This window comes from Gossypium arboreum, chromosome 5 (assembly GCF_025698485.1).
Source record: "Gossypium arboreum isolate Shixiya-1 chromosome 5, ASM2569848v2, whole genome shotgun sequence".
NCBI lineage: Eukaryota > Viridiplantae > Streptophyta > Magnoliopsida > Malvales > Malvaceae > Gossypium > Gossypium arboreum.
In genome coordinates this window covers 89161023-89187902 of record NC_069074.1, presented here as the reverse complement: position 1 = coordinate 89187902, position 26880 = coordinate 89161023, and the positions used below count along the sequence as shown (strand labels likewise).

The 26880-nt window shown below is 29.7% G+C and overlaps 1 protein-coding gene, 1 long non-coding RNA gene and 1 pseudogene across 2 annotated transcripts; 1 reads left to right on the top strand and 2 right to left on the bottom strand.

Annotated features, from left to right (window-relative positions):
• Window positions 1–2944: 2944 nt before the first annotated feature.
• On the top strand, window positions 2945–4722 carry LOC108451134 (uncharacterized; annotated as a pseudogene).
• An 11065-nt stretch (window positions 4723–15787) lies between these two features.
• Window positions 15788–18416, bottom strand: LOC108451133 (probable disease resistance protein At4g27220). Its single transcript, XM_053027650.1, has 3 exons — window positions 18209–18416; window positions 18031–18073; window positions 15788–17765 (listed from the first exon to the last, which is right to left on the bottom strand). Exon 3 carries the CDS (start codon window positions 17750–17752, stop codon window positions 15788–15790), a length of 1965 nt encoding a protein of 654 aa, XP_052883610.1. The 5' UTR covers window positions 17753–17765; window positions 18031–18073; window positions 18209–18416.
• A 6513-nt stretch (window positions 18417–24929) lies between these two features.
• LOC108453163 (uncharacterized) lies at window positions 24930–25857 on the bottom strand. Its single transcript, XR_001866512.2, has 2 exons — window positions 25567–25857; window positions 24930–25264 (listed from the first exon to the last, which is right to left on the bottom strand). It is a non-coding gene; the product is annotated as an uncharacterized LOC108453163 (long non-coding RNA).
• Window positions 25858–26880: the final 1023 nt, after the last annotated feature.

The window sequence follows — 26880 nt, the reverse complement described above, 5'->3', positions numbered from 1 at the left end:
ATATTCCGTATTTGGTAATCCGAGACAATCGTGCCCTAACTTACTGGGTTTCGATTTTTTTTTCACGTTTAACCTAAATAACGGCATATTCTTTTAAATCATAATACGAGTGTTAAATAAAATACTTACTCTCTGATATTTGAGGTGTTGTGTCCTAACTCACTGGATATGACATCTTATTACCTCGAGATAAGATTTTTTTGCAAATAATGCAATTCTTGGTGTTTGGAAATTTCGAGAATGTAGTGCCCTAACTTATTGGGTTGCCACTTTTCTCGTTGAATTCGAATAATTAAGTACCCTTCTAAGTTTTTTTAAAGGTTTTCTAAATGCAAGCCAGTATCTTGGAATTTTAAAGCAATATGTCCTAACTTATTGGATATAGCGTTTTGCTATTTCGAGATAGGAATTTCAAAAAAGGTTAACTTAATGTCAATACTTTGACGCGAGTGAATCCAAATTTTCAAAGTTAAAATATTTTAAAGAGGACTACATCTTAATTTTTTTTTTTTAAATTTCCGTCATTAAAGACATTTGATAATCAATTAGGTACCAATTTTTGGGCGTTACGAGGGTGCTAATCCTTCCTCGTACTTAACCGACTCCTGAACCCGTTCTTCTATTTCGTGGACCAAAACTAATGATTTTAGAACAAAATATTTTAAAGGTGATCCAATCACACCTAAAAAGATTGGTGGCGACTCCCGTTTTCGTTTTTTAAAATCGATTCCCATTTTTCAAAACTCGATTTAAAAATGGTTTCGACATTGATACCAACCAAACTAGAACTTAGTTGGTATCACCGTGCTCTTTTCAAGTTTTTCTACCCACCAAAAACTTTTAAAATAAGGTGATATTAATTATTGCACAAATTAGATTTGAATAAATAGCTGTAATCCTAAGTCCATATTTATTTTTTCCATGTTAGAACACTTGTATAAGTTGAGGGCAAGCATATATTTCGACTGATTCCAAGCACGAAAGTCCTTGCGCCAAGGTGTTTGGCCATAAATAATTCAAGTTTCTACAACCTATGATCTCAATAGTTTTCAATTTTGGCCAGCACTCAGGATAATAATTCTTCATGCTCGAAACATGTATCTCACCATCAAAGTGTAACAATCTCGAAGGTAGAGTGGTTCAAAATACACTAATGTTGTAGCAGAGATAATTGAAAAGAGATAAGTGAGTTTATGACATTCAATTATATTCACAGTTTTCAAACTCTTGGAGGTTAATACAATGAGTAGATCCTTTCCGTATATCATCTCTAACCACAAAACAAGTTAAATTTGAGAGAAATTCCTGTTATATTATCATATATCATTTCTCTCTCTCTTTACTATGAACTTCTATGAGGTTAAGTTATGATTACTTATATGGTTAATTCACAGTTAAATCTACATATAGCATGCTTTAAAAATCCTTATTTAAATTTCAATAAAAAGTAATTATTAAAATAAAATTATTTATAAAAATATATATAAGATAATATTAATTATCGAGAATGTAGTACTCAATTTGATAATTGTAATTATAAAATTTACATAAGCTATTAGCAAAATATAAAATAAATTTCATATTTACAAATATAAAAATTTTCATAATAAAATATTTTAATTATATTTTAAGTTTTTAAGTTATTTGAACTTAAATGTTAATTCACAATTTAGTCTTAATTATAAAAAGTATAAAAATTTAAAAATTAAAAATAAAGTATAATTTTTAAAAAGTACATATAAAATTATTTTAAAAATTTTTGTATCCAAAATGACTCTCAACAGTACCTTCTACTTTGTTCTTTCTTTCTTTCATTCAATTAACGAAGTTGGAAATATCAATTAACAAAGACAGCAAAAGCCAGAAACTGGTACTGTCTTTGTCGCAAAGAATAAGGCTACTAGAGTTGGTGTTGGTAACCAAACCATTATTCTTGGTTTATATATTTGTAAATTTTGAGCTTTTTTGAGAATTTTAATTAGGCATATGAAATGAACAATGTATCAAAAGAAAAGGGCCAAGTCAAAAGAGATTGAATAAAAAAACTTTAATTTTAGTTTTTCACATCCTTTTTATGAGAAAATGAGTATGGGTTTATGAAAAAAAGTATATATTATAAAAATTAAAAAGGTAAATATAAAATATTTTAACATTTTTAAATATATTTTATACTTTTAGAATTTGAACTAAATTGATAAGTTTTGTAAACATTGAGAGCTAAATTTGTTGAATTTTTTAGATTTAGGATCAAATAGATAGAATGTGTAAATATTGGAGGGCTAAATTTATTGTTAGGCCAATAAAAAAAGCCCACATTGGACTTTCTTTACTAAGTTAAAAGTAACTAAAATATTTAATTTCAAAAAGTTAAGTGATTGAATCGAAAAAATTAATAATTGAGTGACTAAAATAAAACAAGCTTAATAATTGGATGGCTATTCTTATACTTTACCCTGTATTCATTTCATCACTCCACCCTTAAATCCTTTTTGAATAACGTCGGCTCCCACATTTGATTTTAAGTCAAAATGCTTCTTAAGCTATAATAATATGGCATAGGCGAACTTATTGAGTTCTGCTGTTGAATTCCGTCTTCATATGTTGTCTGATTTGCACAATTGATGGAGAATTATTTTGTATTGGCTTCCTCAAATGCTTGTCAGTTAAGTGACATTTACTGGAATCTATGTTTGCTGAAGCTATATCTTGAAAATGTGGGAATTAGTTGCCAATTATGTAGCACTGATGCCCCTATGTGCATACATGTGAATGTTCAAAACTTGAAACCAGAAAAGGAAGTCAACCGAGTTTATAAATTCTTCCTTACGAAAACTTAAGGCATTTTCCATATATTGAGGGATTAGTTTTGACTTTGTTCTGATTATTGAATAGTGTTTTATATGCAAGTTGAAGCTGGACTTTCTATGTTCATCTTGCTCAAAACATGCCTGACTCTGCCTCTGCAGTAGCATCCGTACCCGGAACATCGACAATTCTGTAAGCGTGACGATCCTTCAACACAGTTTAGAAAGAAACCACCCTTTCAATTCTACTAGAATTGCTAAATTAGGGCACAAGAATCTCAATGTAGTCATTGTTTTTGAAGTCGATTTTGAAGCCCAGTTCGAAATCAGGTTGTTGGAACCGGGTCTAGGTTTACTTGGACCGGAAAGTTCTGGGTTTGATCGAGTGAGGGAAAAGGAAATGATCCAGAAAGCTGGTTTCGAACTTAAGGGAGATGGGAAGTGTCAAGATGAGAAAATTTAAGGACTTGATTGATAAAAATGAGAATCCTTGTGAGAAATTAGATTAAGGCTCTAATGTAGATGCTATAAATGGAGAAGGGATTGTGATTAATGCTACTTTGATTAAGTATGGAGTTTTTAGTCAGCTTTCTCATATTTGGAAAGTAGACACACATGGGAAGATGCCAAAATTTGAACACATATTGACATCAACCATGGCCAAAGAAGCTTTGAGAGGAGGATTTGTTGTGAAAAAACTCGAAAGGAAGAAATTAGAAGGGAACATGGAACTGGAACTAGAAGAAAATGAAGAAATTGAAATCAAGGTTCCACATCAGTACTTTTATTCCCAAGTCAAAAAAGCAATTGGGGTTGATGAGCTTAAATCAATGCATTTTGAGGTGAAGAATTTGATTGTTTTAGATGGGACATGGTCTAAAGCTGGTAGAGTTTACAAATGAGAATCCATGGTTGAAACTTTTGCCGCATTTGAGGTTGGATTTGGACAAGATGAGCTTGTATAGTGAAATAAGGAGTCAACCAAAGGTAGGATGTTTGTCAACCATAGAGAGCATTGTATATAGTTTGAAAGGTTTGGGTGAGAAGGTTGATGGGTTGGAGAATTTGTTGGATGTTTTTGAATCCATGGTTGGGGATCAAAGGTGCTTAAAGGATGAAAGGTTGAGTAAAAGAACCAAAGATTGATTCCATTAGTTTCACCATTTTTTGCTATTTGGTTTGTTTTTAAAAGGTTAAAGATGCTCTAAATTTTTGTATTCTTATAAGTTTAGAATTTAATTTTTTTTATTTTTGTTTTGAAGAATTTAGTTTTTATTACAATATCATTAAAAAACTATTTTAAAATTAGTCCAAAACAATTGTTCAAATTCACATTGAAATACTGCATTTCACAAGAAGTGTTGTGATGATGAATCCTCCAGCATAAAACAATTAGCAAGGGATGAAAATGTAAACAGTCAAAACAAATGGGGCTATAAAGTAAAAAAGACGACAAATACTGAACTATTTTTAATTTCCAAAATATCCCTCTTTGATTTGTTACTTCTAAAAATCACCCTCTTCCTCTTTCAACTTCTGTTTTCCATTTCCAGGATTGGCATTACCCACCAATTTTTCTTCTTCCAGAGCAATGCAAAAGCTCCTTTCACATCCACTCTCGAATCCCCCAAAACACTCATTCTCTTGCTTCTTCTCCCACTCTGTTTCCAAAACCACTTACGACCCTCCATTTTCCCCTACTTCCAAACCTCCAAAACCCAAACCAAAGCCACCCGACCCAACCCCAAACCGGAACCCGACTCCTATAAAGTCAAGCCTCCCATTTAACTTCAGGCACTCCTACTCTGAAACCGACCCGTCACTCGAACCCATCGGGTTCCGAGAGCCAAAGAGGTTTTCTCCATTTGGACCTGGAAGGCTTGATAGGGAATGGACCGGAACTTCAGCACCGGTCTGAGATAAAGTGGATAGTTGCTTGGGTATGAGTGTGATAAATGATGAATTAATACTTCTCTCAAACTTTTCGGATATGAAAAAGTCTGTCATCAATCTGAAAAGATCCTCCTTTACAATCTCCCAGCTTTTTCTAAAAAAACACAGCTTAAAATCGTCCGGTCCAAGTGCTTTCGATTCATCACAGCTCCATACTGCCTCTTTAGTCTCATCCATCGAAAATGGTGCCTCTAGTTTCAAAGCCTTCTCCTCATTTAGCTTTCTGAAATTCAATTCCAATGCTATTCTCCATTTCCTCTTTCATGTCCTTCACTGCACTTATGACTCCCTATTTTCACTGCACTAATTAGTCCATAGGAGTATGATTGATCCCACTGAGACTAGGATATTTAAATTTATCATTCAATTTAATTAGATTACGCATCAAGTAACTGTAATACCCACGACATGTGATAATCTGTCGAAAATAAAAAATAATAATTAACATAAAAAGATAATAAACAAATTTTTCCCTTCTGGAACGATTCCATTTCGTCTACTTCATTCAGAACGTTTTCATGATATTATGTTGCATGACATAAAGGCTAATTTTCTAAAGTGAAAAAATATAAACATTAAAAGTTAATTTTATGATTATGTAAAAATAAAAAAGGTTTTGAGTGTTCTTAGTTTATTTTTTCCTTGTGGTGAAATTAAGAGTGAGTTTAGATGGGCAATATATTTACCTATAAGTTAAATTAGAGTTGTTTTTTTTTTTTTAAAAAAAAAAGTGATTGATGGTAGAAGACACAATGAAGTGAGCAAAGGCGATTCTAGGGGTTGGCATAGGCCTCGGCCCCCTAAAATAAAAAATTGTCATTTAGGCCATCTAATTTTTTTTAAAATTTTAAATTAGAAAGGTAAAATTGCACTTTCGCCCCCTTAAAATTATAAAAAAGTGATTTAATCCTTTAAAAATTATAAAGATATAGACTATAAAAATTTAAAATTTCATTTGACCCCTTAAAATTATTCTGCTTCACCTGGATGTAAAGGAAGTTTTCTAAATCTAATTTTTTTAAAAAATAGAAAATTATATATAAAATTATATTAACATTTGCAGAAACTTTAAAAAAATAGTTTTGGAAAAGTATATAATACGAAGAAAGAGAGAAAATATGCAAAGAAAATGTAAGGAGAACTCTAAAAATTAGTAAAAGATAAGTTAAGATATCTGTATAAGACAATGCAACCCTCCATATTTATCTCTAGAAAGAATTCTGAATTTTTTTTGTATTTTATGTATTTTAAAAATAAAAGCATACTTTTAATTTTTGGAAAGTTTTAATACTTTCCATATTTTTTTATCTTTTAATACTTTCTGATTTTTTTGAAATTCTTTTGTATTTTTATCTACTTTTTAGAAGATTTTTTTTTAAAATTTTGGGAATTTTATATGGCTTTCCATATTATTTTGATTTGTTAAATTTTTTGAGTTTTTTTATTTTTTTATTTTCATTTTTTGGTATTTTATGTATTTTTAAAACTAAAAGCAAATAATTTTAAAATTTTTGGGAATTTGATATAAATTTTTATTTTTATTTTTAAAAAGTTGGGAATTTTCTAAAATATTTTCCTTTTTTTTGTTTTTCCCATTTTCATTTTTAAAATTTATTTTAAAAAATAAGAATTAAAAACGTAACGTGCTGAGAGTGAGCCATATCATTTTTTTTAATGCCATTAACAGTTAAGGTAAAATAATTGATAGTTGGAAAATTAAGGTATGAAACTAATTAGTGGAAGACCAAGACATCTGCTTTATTTGGAGTTACTGGTTTCACTTTTTATGTTTATTTATTTTATTTTTATTTTTAGAATAAAATATTTGTTAAAAGAAATTATTGTTGATAAATTTATATTATTCATTGTTTTCTTGATTAAAACAAAATGCTGATTATTTTATTTATTTTTGTTACAGAAATTTTGATTAATCTAAATTTTAAATTGATTGTTTTATTAAATTAACAATAGATTAATGTTATATATTTATTATATATGTTGGTACATAAATAAATTGTAATGTAATAAATTTATAATTTTTTCGGTAAATATTAGATGTAGTAGTAGCACACATTGCACTATAAAAAAGAGTTCAAATCCAATTCTAAAGAGAACATTATTGAAAGGACAACTGTAAACCTAAAAATTAATTTTCATAAACTATAAAAAGATATGAATAATACATTAATCATACTAAAATATAAATTTTAACATATTGATTAAACTTTTATTATTCCAAGCTTAACTAATGAATTTTATTAATATAATGTCAATGATTTTAATATAATATATTAGAAAAATATAATATCAATTATTTGCTATCATTAAATGAAGGATAGAACAAATTGAAAGTTTCTCTCTCAAATAAGAAAAATATCATCCTTTTAAGCATTTTAATAAAATACTAGGCTTTTTATAAAATTAACCCAAAAAATTTAATTAATTACATAAATAACTCATTTTTTTGATTATACACATAAATGACCTAAAATCTACAGTGAAAATTGGTGGAGCCAAAGAATTTGGAATCACTAACATGCCAAGTCAGCAACCGGGATAAAAAAAATCAATTTTTTGGTCGAGCCATGTAGAATGGCACCAACTATATAAATATCAAGGAAGTACTGTAATTTCTGAAAAATGGGGAGACTTTAATAAAATTTTCTATTTTTGGAGGAGCCAAATAAGTTGACGTGCTGTTTCCAATGTGTGTGTGTTTTTTTAAGTTTTCTAAAATTTTAAATATATTAAAGAAATGTTAAGTATAATTAATTTTAAAAGTTTAATATAATTTAAATTTTAATATACTTAATATATATTTTAATAGGTAAAGACAAAAGATTTTCTTAATATATTTAAAATTTAAAAAATAAAAATATTAAAAATATTAAAAATGTTAAGTATAACCAATTTTAAAATTTTAATATATTTAAAATTATGATTTTACATGAAACAATTCTTCGATTAAATTATGATTACCTTAAACCGTGTATATTATCTGAGGAATTGTATTCTTTTAATAGTACCCTTTTCTTTTCTACGTAACACATTCTGTTCTGACATTGAACTACACTAAACTATTTGACATAAATTATGGCTCTCGAAAGTTGGAAATCACTGTCAACCAAGCAATGGAGTTAGCTTCTATGGGAGACATAGGTCAATGCATATGGAGTATTTAACAATTTGGAACTGTATATAGGTGTTCAACTTGAAGGCGAGTTCCTTGTCTCAAGTCTGGAGAAACTACATTTGAAGGATATGCAAGAGTTGCAAGTAATATGGAAAGGTTCTGAACAAATAGCAACCCTTCAAAATCTTACTCATCTTGAAATAGCTGATTGCAAGAGACTGAGAGATATCTTCATACCCATGTTTTCTCCAAATTTTCTGCAGTTGAAAGACCTAAATTTGCGATGATGTAATGAATTGGAACAAATCATTTTCAAGGATTAAACTTCTCTATCATCTTCAAGTGGTCTTTGACGACAAATAAGCTTTCTTAACTTTACAAAAATATGGATCAACAACTGCAACAAATTGGAATGTGTCATTCCTTTTAAGTGTTTCTCTCTGTCTTCCAATACTTGAAGAGTTCAAAGTTGAAGAATTGTCTAAATTAGAGCATGTATTCGGGCATAAAGATGAAACAAACACTGCAACTAAAGAGGATATGGTGCTTCCAAAGTTAAAGAGATTGGAACTCCTACAACTAGCAAGCCTTGTCTACTTCGGCCCTTTGGTTATCACTTTATGTTCCCACGGTTCAATGACACTACAATCGTGAAGACTGCCCCAACATTATTCTGTGTTTCACTGTTGATGTAAATAACTTGATGCAGGCTCGGGCGTAGGTAAACACCCTAATATCTTTTCCTGATATGAGGATTTATGATGTTGTTTTTTCTACCATTAAATAGAACAATTAGAACCTTTGCAATCAATTGATTATCATTTTCAACTTCATATTAGTTTATTGTTTCTTTTTATTTCAAGAAAATGACAGAAATAGAGGATAAAGGGTGTTGCAATATGAGATTTGGGATGCTAATTGCAGACTTCAATAAATTTTTAATTGCCTACTGATATAATCAACTGGAATTTTGTTTACACAGAAGTTGAGTCTTTATGATGAGAAGAATAATACTCAACTGTTTAAAACACAGGGAGACCACTTCCTAAATTTGGAAGATGTAAAACTTAACAATTGTGGAGTTGAAGAAGTGTTTTAATTGAAGGGTCTTCAATTTCATATTTTTCAAGAGTCTGAAAATTCACCAAGTGCTTGAAATAATTGTTAGTAAACTTTGGTCTTTTGACAGTAGTTCATAGGTATATGTGGAAACTAAGACACAAATATGCACTTACTTCCCTTTGAGCTTGCACCGCCACTTTATTGCTTTGGCAACCTTCCTTAGTGGTTGTTCCTTTGTTTCCATCAATTGAAATTGAAACATATTCTTGAACTCATTGAGAAAAACTTCCATGATGACTTTGTTCTAATCTGTCGTGTCATGCTTTTAGAAAAGCACAGATGCCCCTGTATTGCACTAAGCCTTGAGCATATGGAGTTTAGGGCTTTCTAATCATTCTAATTAAATTATAGGGGTATTTTAATAACTGAAAGGTAAGATCATGGGAACATGGCAAGTGATTAATGGTCATAGGGATACATTGTCACCTCGACCAATCTTATGTGTATAAAATATTTCCTATATAGTAGCTAGTTTGGGCTAATAGATAGATAATAAGCTGATCATGACTTCACTTTCAGTGAGAAATATCATTGGATTAGATTATACATGTAAAACTATTAAAAATAGAAGCGTGTTAATAAGTTAATAATACTTGTTAAAATGCATCAGTCCAAACACTACAATGGTTTACTAGAGTGTAAATTAAAGGTGCAACATAACTATAATTAACTAAACTATTAGTTGGAAGGAAGAGACGATATATCCTTTTGCTTCACAACTCCATTAAAGCAAGTTTTTATACCAGTTAGAAACACAGTTATCAACACACCTGTTTTTAACAAAATAATAAACATAAACACAGGTGAATCACACTAAATTTGGTTATTACATAGGTAAATTTAGAAAAGAAAAAGAAACTAAAAATTTAAATCGACAACCATGTTTTTCCCTGCATTTAGTTGATATATATTTGAACTTATGATACTTCGAATCTTCATTTTCCATTTTGCATTCATGTCCATTTGGAGATGGATATATGTGATCCTCTAAATATATATAAAAAAAAACCTTAAAAAAATCAATAAACTCATGTTAGACACAAATTATATCAGACACTTAACCAAAAAAATCCAAACAATATAGATCTCCACCTACTGATTTATGTAACATGGCTTTGAAACCTGTTCTAAAATAATCCATTCTTTCATGTAATGCATGGTAGTTGCTCCCACCCCACCACCGGCTCCAATTTATATTCTTGTTGAAAATTGCATCAGTGACAGTCTCTTCAATCGCATCTTGCTCAACCAATTGGGGTATCTTAAAAAATAATTGAAGAAAAAATTATAACTGAAATTTTAATCTCATGTCATCAAGGAAAAATAAGAAACATATAATAATTTACAAGATTAGTTAAGTAATTTAAGTAAAATTTTTGCATGTTATGCGTTTTGTTGTAACTGTTATAACTACATAGAGCAAAGTAAGATTAAAGGATTGCAGGGTCTATACCTTTGTTATGCAATGCACAAATTTCTGTGAATCAACGAAGAAACTAGTAGTCAACTTAGGGCAATCTTTTACTTCCAACTTTATCAATGCTGGCAATACAAAATGACATCCTTTGGGATAGAAGTGAATGAGACTTGGTAGCTCTTCAAGTGTTAACCATTCTAATTTATCAAATTTCATCTCCTCTTCAGCTGCCACTTCCACTTCATTTTCTAATTTGAATACTTGTTCCAATTTAAAGTTCCTTTTAACTGTGAGACTTCGAAGTTTTGGAGGAGTAGGAACAGATCCAAAAAGAAAGAGACTTTTCAAATTTTCACAATTCGTAACTATGATCTTAGTCAAATTTGGAAAGCTTAGAGGAACATATCCAAAAGGAAAGAGACTTTTCAAATTTCCACAATTCGTAACTACGATCTAAGTCAAATTTGAAAAGCTTAGAGGTTGGAGGCCAGTCTCAGCATTTGATGATGAAGAAGAAACTTGATCCTTGGCTAAAATGATTCGTTCTAATTCGTCACACCCCTTGATGCAAAGATACATCAAATGTGATAAACTTCGAGCCGTCGCAAGTGAAAATATATTTCTTAACTTCTTGCAATCACTTAAATTTAGAGTTGTAAGGTTCTCAAGGGTTACAACTTGAGCAAAATCGTTCCATATAACCCGCACTTCAAATAAATTGATCAAGTATAAGCTTGTTATGCTTGAGAACGAGTACTCACCTTGAACTTGAAATACTTCTTCATGGTTCCGAACTACTATACAATCTTTATTCAATACAGGGACATCAATATCGCATAATTGGTGGCTATTTCCCACGTCACTAAGATTCAATCTCTGCGTACACATAGAAATCCTAACAAATGTCATAAAAATAAAGTAGAGTAAATGTTACCCATAAGTCTTCATAATTTTACATATTCCAAGTAATAGAGAATACTACTTCTCTAATCCATATACAAAATGCAAACAATTTAAATAAGACCTTTATGAGCGGAGCTTGTACAACGAAGCATGAGAGCTGGGGACAATTTAACACTTCTAAATATTGCAGAAAGGGCACATTAAGTAGAGTGTTTGGTAACACATATTTCAATATTTGGCAATTCACTATCTCAAGAGTTTCCAATTTTGGCCAGCAATAATTCTGCATGAATGAACCACATATTTAGATATTATACATAATATATTTGTTTAAATAAAATTGAGGAATATCATTTATAAAACACAATTTAAGTTATAAATAATTTATTTATCAAAGCATATGAAAAGAAATAATTTCATCTTTTAGCATACAAAATTCTATACTCTAACCACTTCAAAATCATTAATCATGATGTTAGAACAATAAAATGCAATATTCATTGTAATAGCTGATGAGAGAGAGAATTCTAATGCTCATTCAATTTTAAAATAAACGAATTATGAATATAAATTTTTCAGTCCAATCCCATAGTTGGAAATCTTTGAATAAAAATATTAGTCTCCACAAACGGATTTTGATAAGTTGCAAATTCACATACAATTGATAAATTTAAATTTTTAAAATAAAGTTGAAATATTAATTATTTTATAAACATAAAAATAATTTGAGTCCAAAACAAACAAGCAAAAATATAGAAAAGAAATACCTGTAATTCAAATTCATTCTTATTTGTTTCCATGTTGAAGACTTGTATAAGTCGAGGACAATTTTGTATATTGATTTTAGTCAGGTTGGGAAGCCTTTGAGCCAATGTACTTGAACACAAATATTTCAAGTTTTTACATGTTTTTATCCAGACAGTTCTCAATTTTGGCCAGCACAGAGGATAATGATTTTTCATGTTTGAAACATATATGTCATCCACCTTTTCATCTTCTTCGATTAAATGTTCCAAAAAGGAGCAATTCCAAATCTTGAGAAACTCCAAATGCACCAAAGTCTAGGAAGCAATTCCGAAAAGAGATATTTGAAATTCAACAATGCAGTTGCAGTTAACTCTAAATGAGTTAAATTTACAAAAGATTCCTGTCATTAAATAATATTTATTAGTCAAAACCAACCACTAAAATAAATTCATTATACAATTATATCAATATATATTTACATACCCACTAGATTTAATATCTCACATATATTATCAAATCATAATATGATAGCCTAACAAAACAAAAATAATAATATGGTACGTTACAATTGATTTAAATAAAAATTGATTTAAATTCAATAAAAAATTGAATTGAACACTACAATTCAAATCAAATTTCAATTTTCTTCAAATTTTACAAAATTTTAAATGCAGAAGTACCTGTAATCCAAGTCTAGGAAGCAAAATATCTTGTCCATACTTATTTTGTTCCATATACAAGACTTGTATAAGTTGAGGACAACTTTCTATGGAAACATATTTCAAGGATTGACGCCCCGGAGTCAAAGTGTTTACACAAACATATTTCAAACTTTCGCAAGATTCTATTTGAAGAATTTCCAATTTCGGCCAGCAACAAAGTGGACAATCATTCTGCATGTTTCAAACACACATCTTAGTAAGTTATTTATGTTCAATGTTTTATTTTAATATTATAGACATATCAATAAAAAAACTGACTTGAATATACATTCAATTTCATAATTTAATAAATCACAATTATAACAAGATAAAATATTAAAACACGAATATGCAATATTTGTACTTAGTTTTTTAGTATACAACTAATAAGTTGGAACAAAAATAGCATGGCGCTTGAACAAAAGCTAGAGGTTACAGCGGTTTGGTTGTTACAACTTCAAAAATCAATAAATCACTATTATAAAAATTAAAAATATCAAAACATATATGTGTAATATAAAAATTAGAAAGGAAATAAATTATATTAGGATAATACTAAAATATATAATATTTAGGCACCAACAATAGAAGGCCACATCATCAACTTTTAAAAATATAAAAAGTCTTATTATGCATTCATCTGTATTTAATATATTCTCTAACTTAATTTAACTTTAGTTAAATTACTTAACAAATTAAAAATTTTAATAAATAAAAACATGTTTTCTAAATAGTATGAATCAAAACAAAGGTGTGTGAGTTTGTGTGCATGAGAGTGGAAATAAGCAAAGAGTGAATGGTGAGTGTATAACTAGTTGTAAGAAAATATATTTTTATTTTAGTTGGTGTATTTGTTTTGAGTAATAAAAGTTAATTTCTTTAGTGGCCACTACACTTCCAACAAACCGAATATACAAATAATATAAGAATCTAAACTCAATAAATACTAAACCAAGCAATTCACTTCAAGTCTGTTTTTGGTTTTCTTGCAATTTGTTTCATCCCTGAAAGGTGCTATGAAAAAGCTAAAACAGTTAAGAAGATTAAAAAATTTGGAGAGAATAGGTAACTGTACCTCAGTAATCTCTTCCTCCTGGACAAAACCAATGACTTGCTCTAGTCTATTGCAGTGTCTTATGGTGAGTACTTGTAGATGCAACATACTTTGAGCTAGGCAAGCTGAGAAGATTGTTTTTAGTTTATTGCAATTCGAAATTCTTACAACCTTTAATCTGGTGAGGCTTACAATTTCTTGATGTGATGGCTTTAATTTCCATATGCTCTCCAAGTTCGGCAATGAATCTAGATCCAATATTGTTAAATTTGAGAGAAGTGGTATCTGACATTGCACCTTTTCAGAAAGTTCATCAATTTGAAATATCACTTGTAACTGCTGACAATTTTCAATGATCACTTTCTTAATGTTTTGCAAGAACCTAGTCGAAAAAAAACCGTAGCACAACCCTTTTAATGAAGCCATACTTTGTATGCCTAATTCCACCAAATTAGAGAATGCAACACTTGGCCCCTGATCCCTTGTTATAACAGTCAAGAATTCTATATCATTGCAAGATTGAAGCTTCAAAGAAGTCAACTCATTTACCCCCATTCCACCTATGCTTGGCACGATGTTCTTTTGTCCACGAACATTCACTAACTTCAAATTTTCCACATTGTAAAATAAATTGCTAAATGCACTCAATAAGGATGAGAAGTTACGAATTTTCAATGTTCGAAATGCCGACTCAGAGGGAAAACCCTCATTTACAACTATAGTGTACATTTGTAGTTTAGGGAACACAAAATCTTCTTGAGAAAATTGATTAGTAGAAAGTCTTAATGATAGCGCAGTTAAACAAGACAATGAATTCAACTCCAATAAGTTGATAATGCTTGTGCTTTGCACATGTAACTCTTGCAATGAAGTCAACCTATTATATTCATAAAAAAAAGCAGCATTAATTTTCAAGTTATGTGACATAAATACGAGGTCCAAAAAAAGAAAAAAAAAACTCTCATGTGAGTCAATTATTTGTGTTTAAAAGAACACATTTTTATTTTTATATGGAAAAATTAAATAATATAATTTTGAAAAAAGTAAAATTCATTAATTGGCTTTTTATTAAATTAAACTTTTAAGAAATTTTGTATATTAATTTTGTATAGTTATATTGAATTGAAGGTTTTTAAATAAAATTTTATAAATACTAAACAACATATTTTTCATTAAAACTTCTAAAATCAATTATTCAATAATTATTTATTGAAATAGAATATTAATTATTTTATTATTACTAAAACTAAAGTCATTATTAAAGTGAAATCTTTATTATATTTTTTTATTAATTTTTATGTTTACATTGATAAAATTTAAATTATTCCTTTTTCTTATCCATAACATATATATTTTAAAATATAACTAATAGTCATTATCTTGATGATCTATTAAAATTTGAAGTCTTTACTGTATTAAACTTCCTTAGTTAATATTTTATTGAATATTTCATATTTACTTGATCATTATTAATAAAAGAATTTATTGGTTCACATATTAGTACATGTATACTTCATGCAGAAATTACATTATATATCTTGTATATCAAGTAAACAAAATACTTTAAAATTTATAATAAAAATTTCAAATTCAAAACTGTTAAAAAAATTAGCATGAATGCGGACTTTCATATTTAAAAACTTAACATTTTAGTTAGTATTTTCGTTATAAAAATAATTTTAATACATTTTAAAAAGTTGATGTTCAAATTCGAACTCTTTTAAAAGGCTCGAACCAAATTTAACTAAAAAGAAAAGAATAAAGACTAAATTGATAAATCAAAGAAATGTCAAGGGCTAACCTTTAAGTTATTTTTTTAAAATATTTATTAAGTTGAATATTTGAAATATATATTGTGATATCTCCACGTGCAAGGAATATGTGTTAAAACTAGGATTCTAAAATAAAAATACCTTGTGTAATTTCGAAATACGAATATGATAAAAAAGAAGATTACCTTAATAGCAAGCTTGGGTGGATTCTGATTTCTGATTCACCATAAAATTGAGCAAAAGAAAGACGTAAATACTTCAGTGTAGACAATTTCACTAATTCTTCACTTATCTCATCAATCTCAGTGTCAATCAATGCAAGAATCTCAAGATTTCTCATATTCATCAGAAATGATGAGACGTTTTCTAGCTTGCAAAACTCACACCACAAAGTTTTAAGATTTGATAAGGAATGGAATCCTTTTAGTGAGAAATGTTTGAGATATAGAACTTGGAGGGTTCTCATTTCTTCAAAAAATGTACTGGAAACCACTAGTAAATCATCCCCCCTCCAGTTCCACTCCCGCTTAAGAAACAAAGTCTTGAGCTTTGAAAATTCCACTTTGTCAGGAAATTTTATGTTACTACTACAATTCCATAAAGCGATTCCAGTATAACATTCAAAATTTTCAACCATATCAGGCCATTTTTTCACCTTATCTCTTACCATGAATCTATTTTCTCCGATCGATGTTAGCCAATGAGCAAAATCTCGAACCACATCATGCATTCTTATCCTTTTTGCATCATCAGTTCCCAATAACAAGCCAGATTTTTTGAGTTTTTTAAGTGCCATAACCATTTCATTCCTTTTTTCTTCAATCGAGTTAGCATTAGGGAACAATCCTACCCCAATTCCGCACATAATCAACTGCTCAATAGGGATTTCAAAATCTTCAGGAAAAAGGGAACACAGTAAGAAACACATTTGGATGTCATTCCCCGTCATTTGGCTATTGCCTTTCTTCAAATAATCGTAGCTAAACTTAAGAGGCCTGAGGACATCCCCGAGAACTTCTTCATTATCCAAATGCCTCGAGTCCTTAAATCTCTGATTTACGGTTCTCCACCCATTTAAATCTAAACTCAGACATTTCAAAGCTTTGGCCACGACAACAATTGCAAGAGGCAATCCCTTACATTGAGCAGCAACCTTTTTGGCTTCATTATTCAAGGCGAAACTGTTACCTTCTAAACCAGCTTGATCTCGAAATAAAACCCATGCTTCGTCTTCGGATAAGATGCCAAGTTGAATTTCCTCCTGACAGTTCATTTTAGTGCAGACTTGTTGACGACGTGTAGTCAGAAGAATTTTACAACCCTTATGGTCATCACCGAATGGAATTCCGAGAATCTTCCATTTGAATTCTTCCCAGAGATCGTCAACAATTACGAGGATTTTGTTCACGCGTTGCATACTCTTCAACAGCTCTTCTGCTCTTCCTTCTGGGCTACTTGTTTGAAATTTTAAACCGAAAACATCTGCAACTTTATCTTGAATATTGTTGATGTTTGGATTTTGAGACATAGTAAACATCACAACTTTATCAAATAGCTTTTGTTCTCCAGCATGCTTCCCAATTTCTTGGGCTAAAGTTGTCTTACCAACTCCTGGCATTCCGTACAGTCCGATCATGTTGACAGCTTTCATAGCCTCCATGATCTGGTTCAAAGCTGATTTTGAAGATTTAGAGTCCATGAAATGAGTGGATGTGATGAACTCTATTCCTTGAAGAGAACCGCGATAGCCCACCTGTGCAAAGTTAGAAGTCTCTAAAAGTTCAGAGATAATTGGAGTCTTCTCTGCCAGTTTCTTACTTAAGCAATATGGCCAGCCCCATTGAGGACACCATTGGAAACAGTTGACGCGATCTATTTCATCTTCCAAGTTCTGGGTTTCTTCCAGTTCTTTCTCAGCCCTTCTCAGCCAGTCCTCAACGTCCTTATGGATGAGCTCCATTTGCTTTGTAGCCTCATCGACATGAGTGTCCACCCTCTGTTTCCTCAATTTAAGTGCGTTTCGTTGATTAGTGAAATCTTCAACAATCTCTCCATAACAGAAAAAGTAACGGAGATAAGGTGATATGTATTCCTTTGCCTGGTTTCCCACAATTTTGACAGCAGTAGGGGCAATAGATTCCGCCATTTTTGTTGATAGTCTGATGAGGTTGAACAAAAACTTTGGTTATTAGTAAGAAGATTAACATAAGACAAATAAAAGCAATTGTGAATGCTTGCTTAACAAATAGTAGTAGGAATCATCAATGTGTTTGATAATGTAATTAGTTTGGTTTTAAATCAGTATTAGTAGTGGATTCGGAGTAGTAAAAAATCGAATGGAAGTTACCAATTAAGAAACTGTAATTATTGATATAGACCAAAGAGATGATTATTGAGGAAGATAGAAATTATTCATGAACTTACCTCTGTTTCTCTCGGTGAAATAGAGCTTCAGAGAAATAAGTAGCTGTAAAAGATCAAAAGAGTAATTCAGAGCAGGTAATAGAAAATTGTGAAGGCCAACAACACAAACTGAATGGCATTCAACAAAATGATGAAAATATATAGCAAGGAAGATGAGGAGCAGTTCCTCAAGACTTACCTTCGCTGAACTATCCTCTGCGCTGTTTCTTTTGCGAAGTGGAAATCAAGGCATGAAGAAAGATTGGTTTTCAGAAATAAAAGAAAGTTTTTTTTTTCCCCTTAATTGAGACGATACATAAAATGTGAAAACTGAAAAACAAAGAGTGGAAATGATCAGAAACACAGATTTGAGAATTTGAAAGCAAAAAAAGGACTTTGGATGAAGAAAAAACAATGGCAAGTCGTGGGTTTAACTTTATAATGTTTTTCTTCCTCATTAGTTTCATTTTTTATATTTAAGTTGATAAAAGAAATTTTTATTTTATAAATTTTTATAACAGTCTATAGATTGGGTGTTGCAATGTTATATCCGTAATATATCTGGTCCTCCATCACCGTTGATAGAGAATTAATTGGGGGAAGCGGGTTTTTTGGCACGTGACCACGACAGGCCGAGGTGCAAGTTAGACCTGAAACTTATCAGTGCGTTGATAGAGAGGTGGAGACCCGAGACGCACACTTTTCATCTTCCATGCGGAGAGTGTACTATCACTCTGGAAGACGTGCAGTTGCAATCGGGATTGCCGGTAGATGGGTACGCAGTCACCGAGTCCGCTCAATCTACTGATTGGGGAGCCCTATGCTACGAGCTTTTGGGTGCTATTCCGGATAATATTAACAGAGGTGGAATCGAGATGGGCTGGTTACGAGACACATTCCTGGAGCAGGATAACGATTCGACTGAACTAGAAAGAATACGATATGCTCGAGCATACATTCTTGAAATGATTGGAGGTTATCTGATGCCGGACTTGTCACGAAACCTCGTACATCTGAGATGGCTACTGAAACTCGTTGATTTTAGAGCAACTGGTGAATTGAGTTGGGGGTCTGTCATGTTAGCAACATTGTACAAGGAGATATACGGGGCGACGCGACCGAATAAAGCCAAAATCGGAGGTTGCCTATCACTACTGCAATCATGGGCACGGTTTTTTAACTAATAGTTAATTTAATTAATTAACCATAAACCCTAATTTAATTATTTTTTTAATTAATAGTTAATTTAATTAATTAACTCTAAACATTAAACCCTAATTTAATTACTTTTTCTTTAAAACCCTAAACCCTTAAAACTCTAACCCTAAAACCATAAATTAAGTAAAAATCCTAACCCTAAAAAGGGGGGCAAAACGTGTCTTTGGGGAGCGTTTTGTCCACGTCAGCACAAAATACGCCCTAGGGACGCGTTTTGCTGACACATCACCTGAGATCGCGCTGACATGGACACGTTTTCGGGAGATTCAGTCCTTTCCGATAAATAATAAAAAAGTTGGCCCATTTCTGTAAAAAAATTTAGAAAAGGGCTTTTTTGGGTAAAACTGCCATTAAATTGAATTTCTTTGTTAAAGTAAAATTCTTTTATTGCTCATTTTATTAAATTAAATATTGATTTTTTATATTTACATTGATAAAATATAAATTTATTCATTCTTCTTGCCTCTTTATTGAATATTATAATTTTTATATATACTTTAATGTATAATTAAATCATTGTCAATATAATATATTATATATGATTTTATTCAAATAGAATACTTATTATTTTATTTATTTTTATTACAGAAATTTTGACTAATCTAAATTTTAAATTGATTATTTTGATAAAATTAACATGCTATATATTTATTTATGTCGGTACATAAATAAATTGTAATGTAATAAATTTATAATTTTTTAGTAAATGTTAGATGTAGTAGTAGCAGACATTGCATTCTTACAAAAAAGGTTTAAATCCAATTCAAGAGAATATTATTAAAAGAACAACCGTGAACCTAAAAATTAATTTTCATAAGCCATAAAAAGATATGAATGATACATTAGTCATATAATGATTAAACTGTTTATTATTTCAAGCTTCATTAATGAATTTTGTTAATAAAATGTCAATCATTTTAAATTTAATATATTAGAAAAATATAATATCAATTATTTGCTATCTTTAAATGAAGGACTGAACAAACTGAAAGTTTCTTTCTCAAGTACGAAAAATATCATTCTTTTAAGCATTTTAATAAAATACTATAAATTAACAATAATTTCTTGGCCTAGTGGCAAGAGTATTAGGTTGTAAGCATGAGAGCTTGGAACCCTTATCCTCATTTTTTTGGAAAAATGTGTCTATATTATAGTAAACATGGAATTGTTTTCTATATATTTAAACAATGAATAAATAAATAAAGTTAATTTCACATTTCACTATTATATCTTTATATTTCTTTCTTTCATATTTTGCATACATAGCGAAATTATGACTAACAAATGTTAGCCCATTGATTGTCTAAGTTCAAACTGATGATAAGTGACACTATAAGAACATATACGTTACGAGAAAGACAACGTACTTCAATAGATAATCTAAGCAAGTCTGTAATCCCGTAAAAGAATCAAAGTGAGAATTTGATTCAAATACTTTGAAGGATTATTTTATCGTCTACAATTCCAATTAGGGAGACGACTAGTCTTGGCTATCAAAGCAGTTGACTTCATGGGTAAAGACATAAATGTACTCATTGAAAGAATGATGCATTGGACTAAACCAATGTTGAATTAATTTTGAATCCGTTTGTGAATTAATTCACTTGCCCCACTAGTAATTTTGTGGAGATTTTTTTTATTCGAAGCGAGCCCACACTCAGCAAACATGAGCTTAAGGATAGTCGAGAAGACTACTCAGTCGAAGCGCTCATCCTAAACGAATCAAAAAATACAAATTTTGATTAGCTGTTTATTACTTTAAATAACACAACCAAGTTCTTGAATAATTCAATTACATAGAAATTGATATTCTTTAGATCTTATGCATGTTTGGAGTTATATAGATATGAGAAAAATTTGACTTAAATTCCTAATTTTTACCTCAAATCGACATATACCCCTAATTTTTCCAAGTTGATATGAATTTTAAATTGGTTTGCCAATAAACATGATTAAAAATTAAAATAATTAATAAATTTTAAATGAAATTCTATACTCAACTTGTGGATGAATCATTTCAAACACATTAATTAAATATAACAAAATAGAATTATTATAATAAGCGAAATATGAGCTGAATTAATGTATGACACGATAAAATGATGATAACATTAATATACAAAATACTAATTATTGACGTGTAAAATTTTATTTAAATTTATAATGATATTTTAAATTTAACTATTATGATAAATTATACAAAACATGTAATAAGGTGAAATATGACACATAAGAGTTAAAATGGAAAATTTTCTTTATATTAAATTATAATGATAAACTATACATTAAGAAAATATTAAGAAACTTTATTTTTAAATGTTTACCTATTTTATTAATTTAATTCAATTTTTTTAAAATTATCAAATTTAAATTTCAATATCTCTATCACAAGTTTCATACATCGATAAAGTCTTGAAACGGTTTGCAATGATCGATGCGAAGTCAGGCGCTCAACCGACTACATTGGGTTTTCATCTTTCTTTGGTTGACTATCCTAATACATGCAGAAGAAAGATTAAATTGAATGAAATTTTAATTTTTATAGTTTATATTTTATAATTTTTAAAATTAAATTAAATTTTTATAATTTTAAAGGAGCTAAAGTATAATTTATCTTTACTAATTTAAAATTTTAAAATTTTTAAAAATCTAAATAACAATTTTCCATTTTAGGGGCGGCAGATCTGTCTCTTGTTTCTCATCATTAGTATTGAAAGCTACAGAGACATAAAATTTAAGAAAAATTCTTTTCTTTTTAACACAAAATAAAGTTAATAAGTGTTTTAAAATTTTATTTCTTACATTATTTAAAGGAGATGTTTTATTTTTTTATTTTACTAAAAGAAATTTTAAAATATTGAGGCATGTGATTATTTTAAAAATCAAAATTATTTTTAAAAATCCAAAGACGAATAATGGTGGTTAAGGCATGTGATTAAAGCAGAACAAATATTTACATATATAAAGTGGTGAAATTGTTAGTTGAGGCATGTAATTTGAGTTTACTTTGCTTTGCGCTCCTCAAATAATTGAAGGAAAGAAAAGAGAATAATTAATTATGGAGATTGTCTGTTTCTTCACCACTTTTTAGGTATTGTTGATGAGTTTCTTACTTTTTATTATTTTTATGATGAATAATTAATTATGAATTCAGAGTCTTCACCACTTTTGCTTTCGCTACTGAGACAGCCATTCTCCATGCTCTTACTTTTTACTATTTTTACCTTTCCTGCTTCCTTTGCTTACTTATCCTATGTAAATATCACCTCATATAAATATTAAGAATTAAATAAGTTATTATCATTTTAATGGTGGGTGATTAATATTAGGAACATTAGCATAGTTGTGTGATTAATCACTCTAATATATTTGTCGTGTCAATTTTTAAAATAGCATAAGTTAACATAATGAATTTAATAATTACCATTTAAAGTCTTGACTTGAATGGAGCAATGGTTAAAATTCTTATCAGACACCTATTTAATATGGATTCGAACCTTGTATCAAAAAATTAAAAACTAAAAATAATAAAAATAAAGTATAAAAATTAAATATGGAACTTAAAAACTAGGATAAACTACCAAAATAGTCACTTTTGTTTGCCTCAAGTTACTTTTACGAAAGCCATTCATCCAACTGTTTTGTCCAATGACCTCGCCATGTGTGTGTTACCCTCATATGACATCCTTGACTCCTTTAGGTTAAATTCGTTTACTCAATACAACCCTATTTTATCTCATTGTCACCATTGTATCTTCCTAATGATTAATATAATCACTATCAATCAAATGGTTGTGATCAATTGCTTGTTCGAGAACAAGCAACCCGTGACCACGTTCCATATTTATCAATCCACACAATACTAATGTGAGGATATCATTAACTCTTTAATTGATCTATGGATTCCACTATTACTAGTAAAGCCATGCCATAAACAAGTCATGTACCCAACATACCAGCCATGTACTCGATTATCTTTAGAGCATAAGCCTCCACTTATACCAAAGCACATGAGATGCATACGCATGGTCAGTGACTAACTTAAGGTTTAGGTAAATCACACCATGTATGTTACAAGTGTATTAATTCACAAATGGATTCAGAATTAATTCATCTTAGGTCCAATCCAATGTATCATTCTACCAATGAATACATCTATATCTCTACTTGTGGAGTCTACTGCTCCAATAGCCAAGACTAGCCATCTCTCCAATTGGAATTGTAGACAACATAATAATTCTTCTCAGTATTTGAATCAAATGCTCATTTTAATTCTTTTATGAGATTACAAACTCATTTAGATTATCTAGTTGTTTTTCTCGCAATGTGAATGTTCTTACAATTTCACTTATCTTTAGTTTGAACTTTAGATAATTAATGAGCTAATATTTGCTTGTCACAATTTCGCTATGCGTGCAAAATATAAAAGACATAAATACAAAAGACATAATAGTGAAATGTGAAATTAACTTTATTTATTTATTCATCGTCCAAATAAATATAAAACAATTACATGTTTACTACAATATAGACACATTTCTCAACAGTTCACACATAAAGGTTTGCACACCTAGGGTTCAAACATACAGTTTCAAACATAGGGGTTCACACACTCTGTCATACTATATAACATGAGGGTTCACACTACATGGGAGTTCGCATAACTTGGGGGTGTTTACATACATACTACCCTATTTTAATTAATCATACACAATGGTCTAAATTAGATCCCCCACCTAATTTGACAACAAAAAACCTTAATTTGGAAAGGAGATTGACGATCTACTTAGGAGGAGAGGGACGATTTTGAAAACTTTGAATTCCTCGGTTGAAAATTGATTTAACAAAGGAAAAGAAAAGGAATAACTATGGAATATTTTCCTTGAAAAATCCTTTAGATAAAATTCTAGGGTTTGAACAAAATTGATTATTTATAAACTCTTTTTCCCTAATTGAAATCGGTTTTAGGAATTCATGTAGAATTAGGATTATTTTGAATTAAGGACTAAATTTTTTAAAAAAAAAAGTTTTTTGGGTTGGGTTAGTTTAAAATTTTGACACTTTTATTGGTAAAATAGAAAAATAAAATATTTTGGCTAAATACATACAAGAGGATGTGAATTTAGGACCTAATCGAAAACTAAGGCTTTACGACTAAACCAGCAGACTCATTCTTACTAACTTTTAACACAAATAATTTTTAAGGCATTGTAATTCTCTTACCCTATGCTTAAAAGGAAAAAAAATCCTAAATTTTATCCCTATTTCTTCTAGCCCCATTTTTGGGATGTGACATGACAATTTATAATTGGTCAGAATTTTTTTAGCAGATATGTAACAAACTTAACCCATATCCGTTGCCGAAATAGAGTTCCATTGCCGGAATAGAGTTACGGAGCATTACCAGAATTTACAGAACGTATAACAGGCATTTCATATAATTTAGCAATCATATAAGAATCTATTCGATGTTTTATTTGTTTTATTTTACTAAAAGGAAGTTTTAAAATATTGTCCTTTACTTTAAGAGCAGAGAAAAATTCGATTCTATTTAAAAAAATCGAATTTCAAGTTAATTTAGTTCCTTAGTCAATTTGAATAGGTACTTCAAGTTTAAGTCTGTACAGGCCCAAATCTGCCCGGGCCTACACCATACCACACCATACCAAAAACAAAAAACTAATAACAAAATCAAACAGAAATAAATAATAAGCCAAATTATTTATGGGTCCAATGTCCATTTACAAATTTTCGGGCCTAAACCAAACCAAACCCAAACATTAAATTAAATACCAAATTAATCCCTAGCCCAATAAACCTAATCCGAATGGCCTAGTAATCCTAACCTAATGGTCGAATTCCGTCATGAACCCAAAGGCCCAAATGCAAAAATGGCCTAATAGCCCAAACAACCCAAATCCTAGCCCAAAACAAAAAACACTTAGGAAACCCTAAGCCACCAACCTCACGCGTGCCGCAGCCTCGCAACGGAACTAGCCTTCACGTCACGATCTCCGTTCCTCCACGCCATACACATCTGTAACAAACTAACAAACAAAAGGAGAAAGCAGCAAATAACAGCAAAATGACAACAGTGAAATTTGTATTTTTCTTTTTTTTTATTTTTGTTTATTTTTTCGGCTATAAAGCCGAATGAAATCAAATATAATGGGGGTTCTTTTTTATTACGAATACACGCATATTGAGAGGATAAAAAATCAATTCGAAATTAAAAAAAAAAAGTCTCAAAGGTGATTCTCAGATTTCTTTCTTTTAATTTTTTTTCCTTTTCTTCTTGAATCTTTGTTTGCATGCAAAAATAAAAAGAGAGGAATATACCTTCACAAGTGCACCAATAGAGCATTTTCTTCTTCGTTGCAATTGGAACAAAAAGGGGACCTTCGTTCCATGTCTATTGCTGATCACAGTGGCGTGTGAAGAATGGAGTTGAGGGTTCCTTTGTCGGCTAAATAAAGGGGGAAACATGAGGAATTAGGGATTTGTTTCAATTGTTGTAGAGAATGGCAGATTACCATTCAATTTTTTTTAGTTTTGATAACAAAATGAAACGGTGCCGTTTAGGGGAGGAAGGGATCCACGTGTCGACCCGTTTCGTGGCCCGGATCTGTGGTCCCCTTTGTTTGTTGATTTGTTCAATTAAATCCTGTTAAGATTTCTTTGCTTTTTTTAATTTTTCTTTGAGATTTACACGCTGCTTCAATTTAGTCCACGCTTAAGTGCCGCGTTTTGGGACCCGGGACATTTCATTTTTAGTCCCTGATTGTTTGTGCGCATTTAATTTTGGTCCTTCATTCTGTTTTGATAATTAGATTTATTTATAAATTATCCTCTTGATTCTGTTTTTGTTCCAATTGAGTTTTTTTTTTTTTAGTATTATGTAATTCCTTTACTCTTTTTAATCCATTTCTCACTCATTTTTTTTATTTTAATATGCTATTTCATTGATTTTTGAATTAATTTAGTTCATTATTTTCATGTTTTCATGTGTATATTTTTTTAAAAAATTGTTTTATTTTGTAATTTGTCTGTTTTAAATTTTCTTTTATATAATTCTAATTTTAAAGATTTTTAGGATATTTATTTTATACATTATTATATATACCTTTCGAATATGTTTTATGTAAATATTTTTTTAAATCTATTTATGTGTATATATATATATTTTTTTTCTCTTATAAATTTATTTATGTAAACAAATTTGTTTCTAAATTTATTTTTGAGTTGTATATTTTATTTATTTTAAACACTTTCATATATTAGTATCTTCGTATATACATTATTTATATTACGTTTTTCTTGCATATATATCATCATTTTTAAATCAATATGTTTTGTTTTAAATTATTTTGTATATTATCTACTCCAAATTTCTTCTTACATAATATCTATTTCAATAATCATTCATAAATTATTAGTTTCATTATTTTTATACATGTAAATTATTTCAACTTTTGGCATGCATTATTCATTTGTAATTTTTTCATATAATTTTTAATTTGTTTGAATTTGCTTCTAGTTTCCATATTGTTTTGTATATTGTGTGTTTTTCATATTGTTTGCATGTTGTTTATTCGTCCTTTGTATTATTATTTCAATTATCATTCATCTATGTTTGAAAATTGGTTATATTTT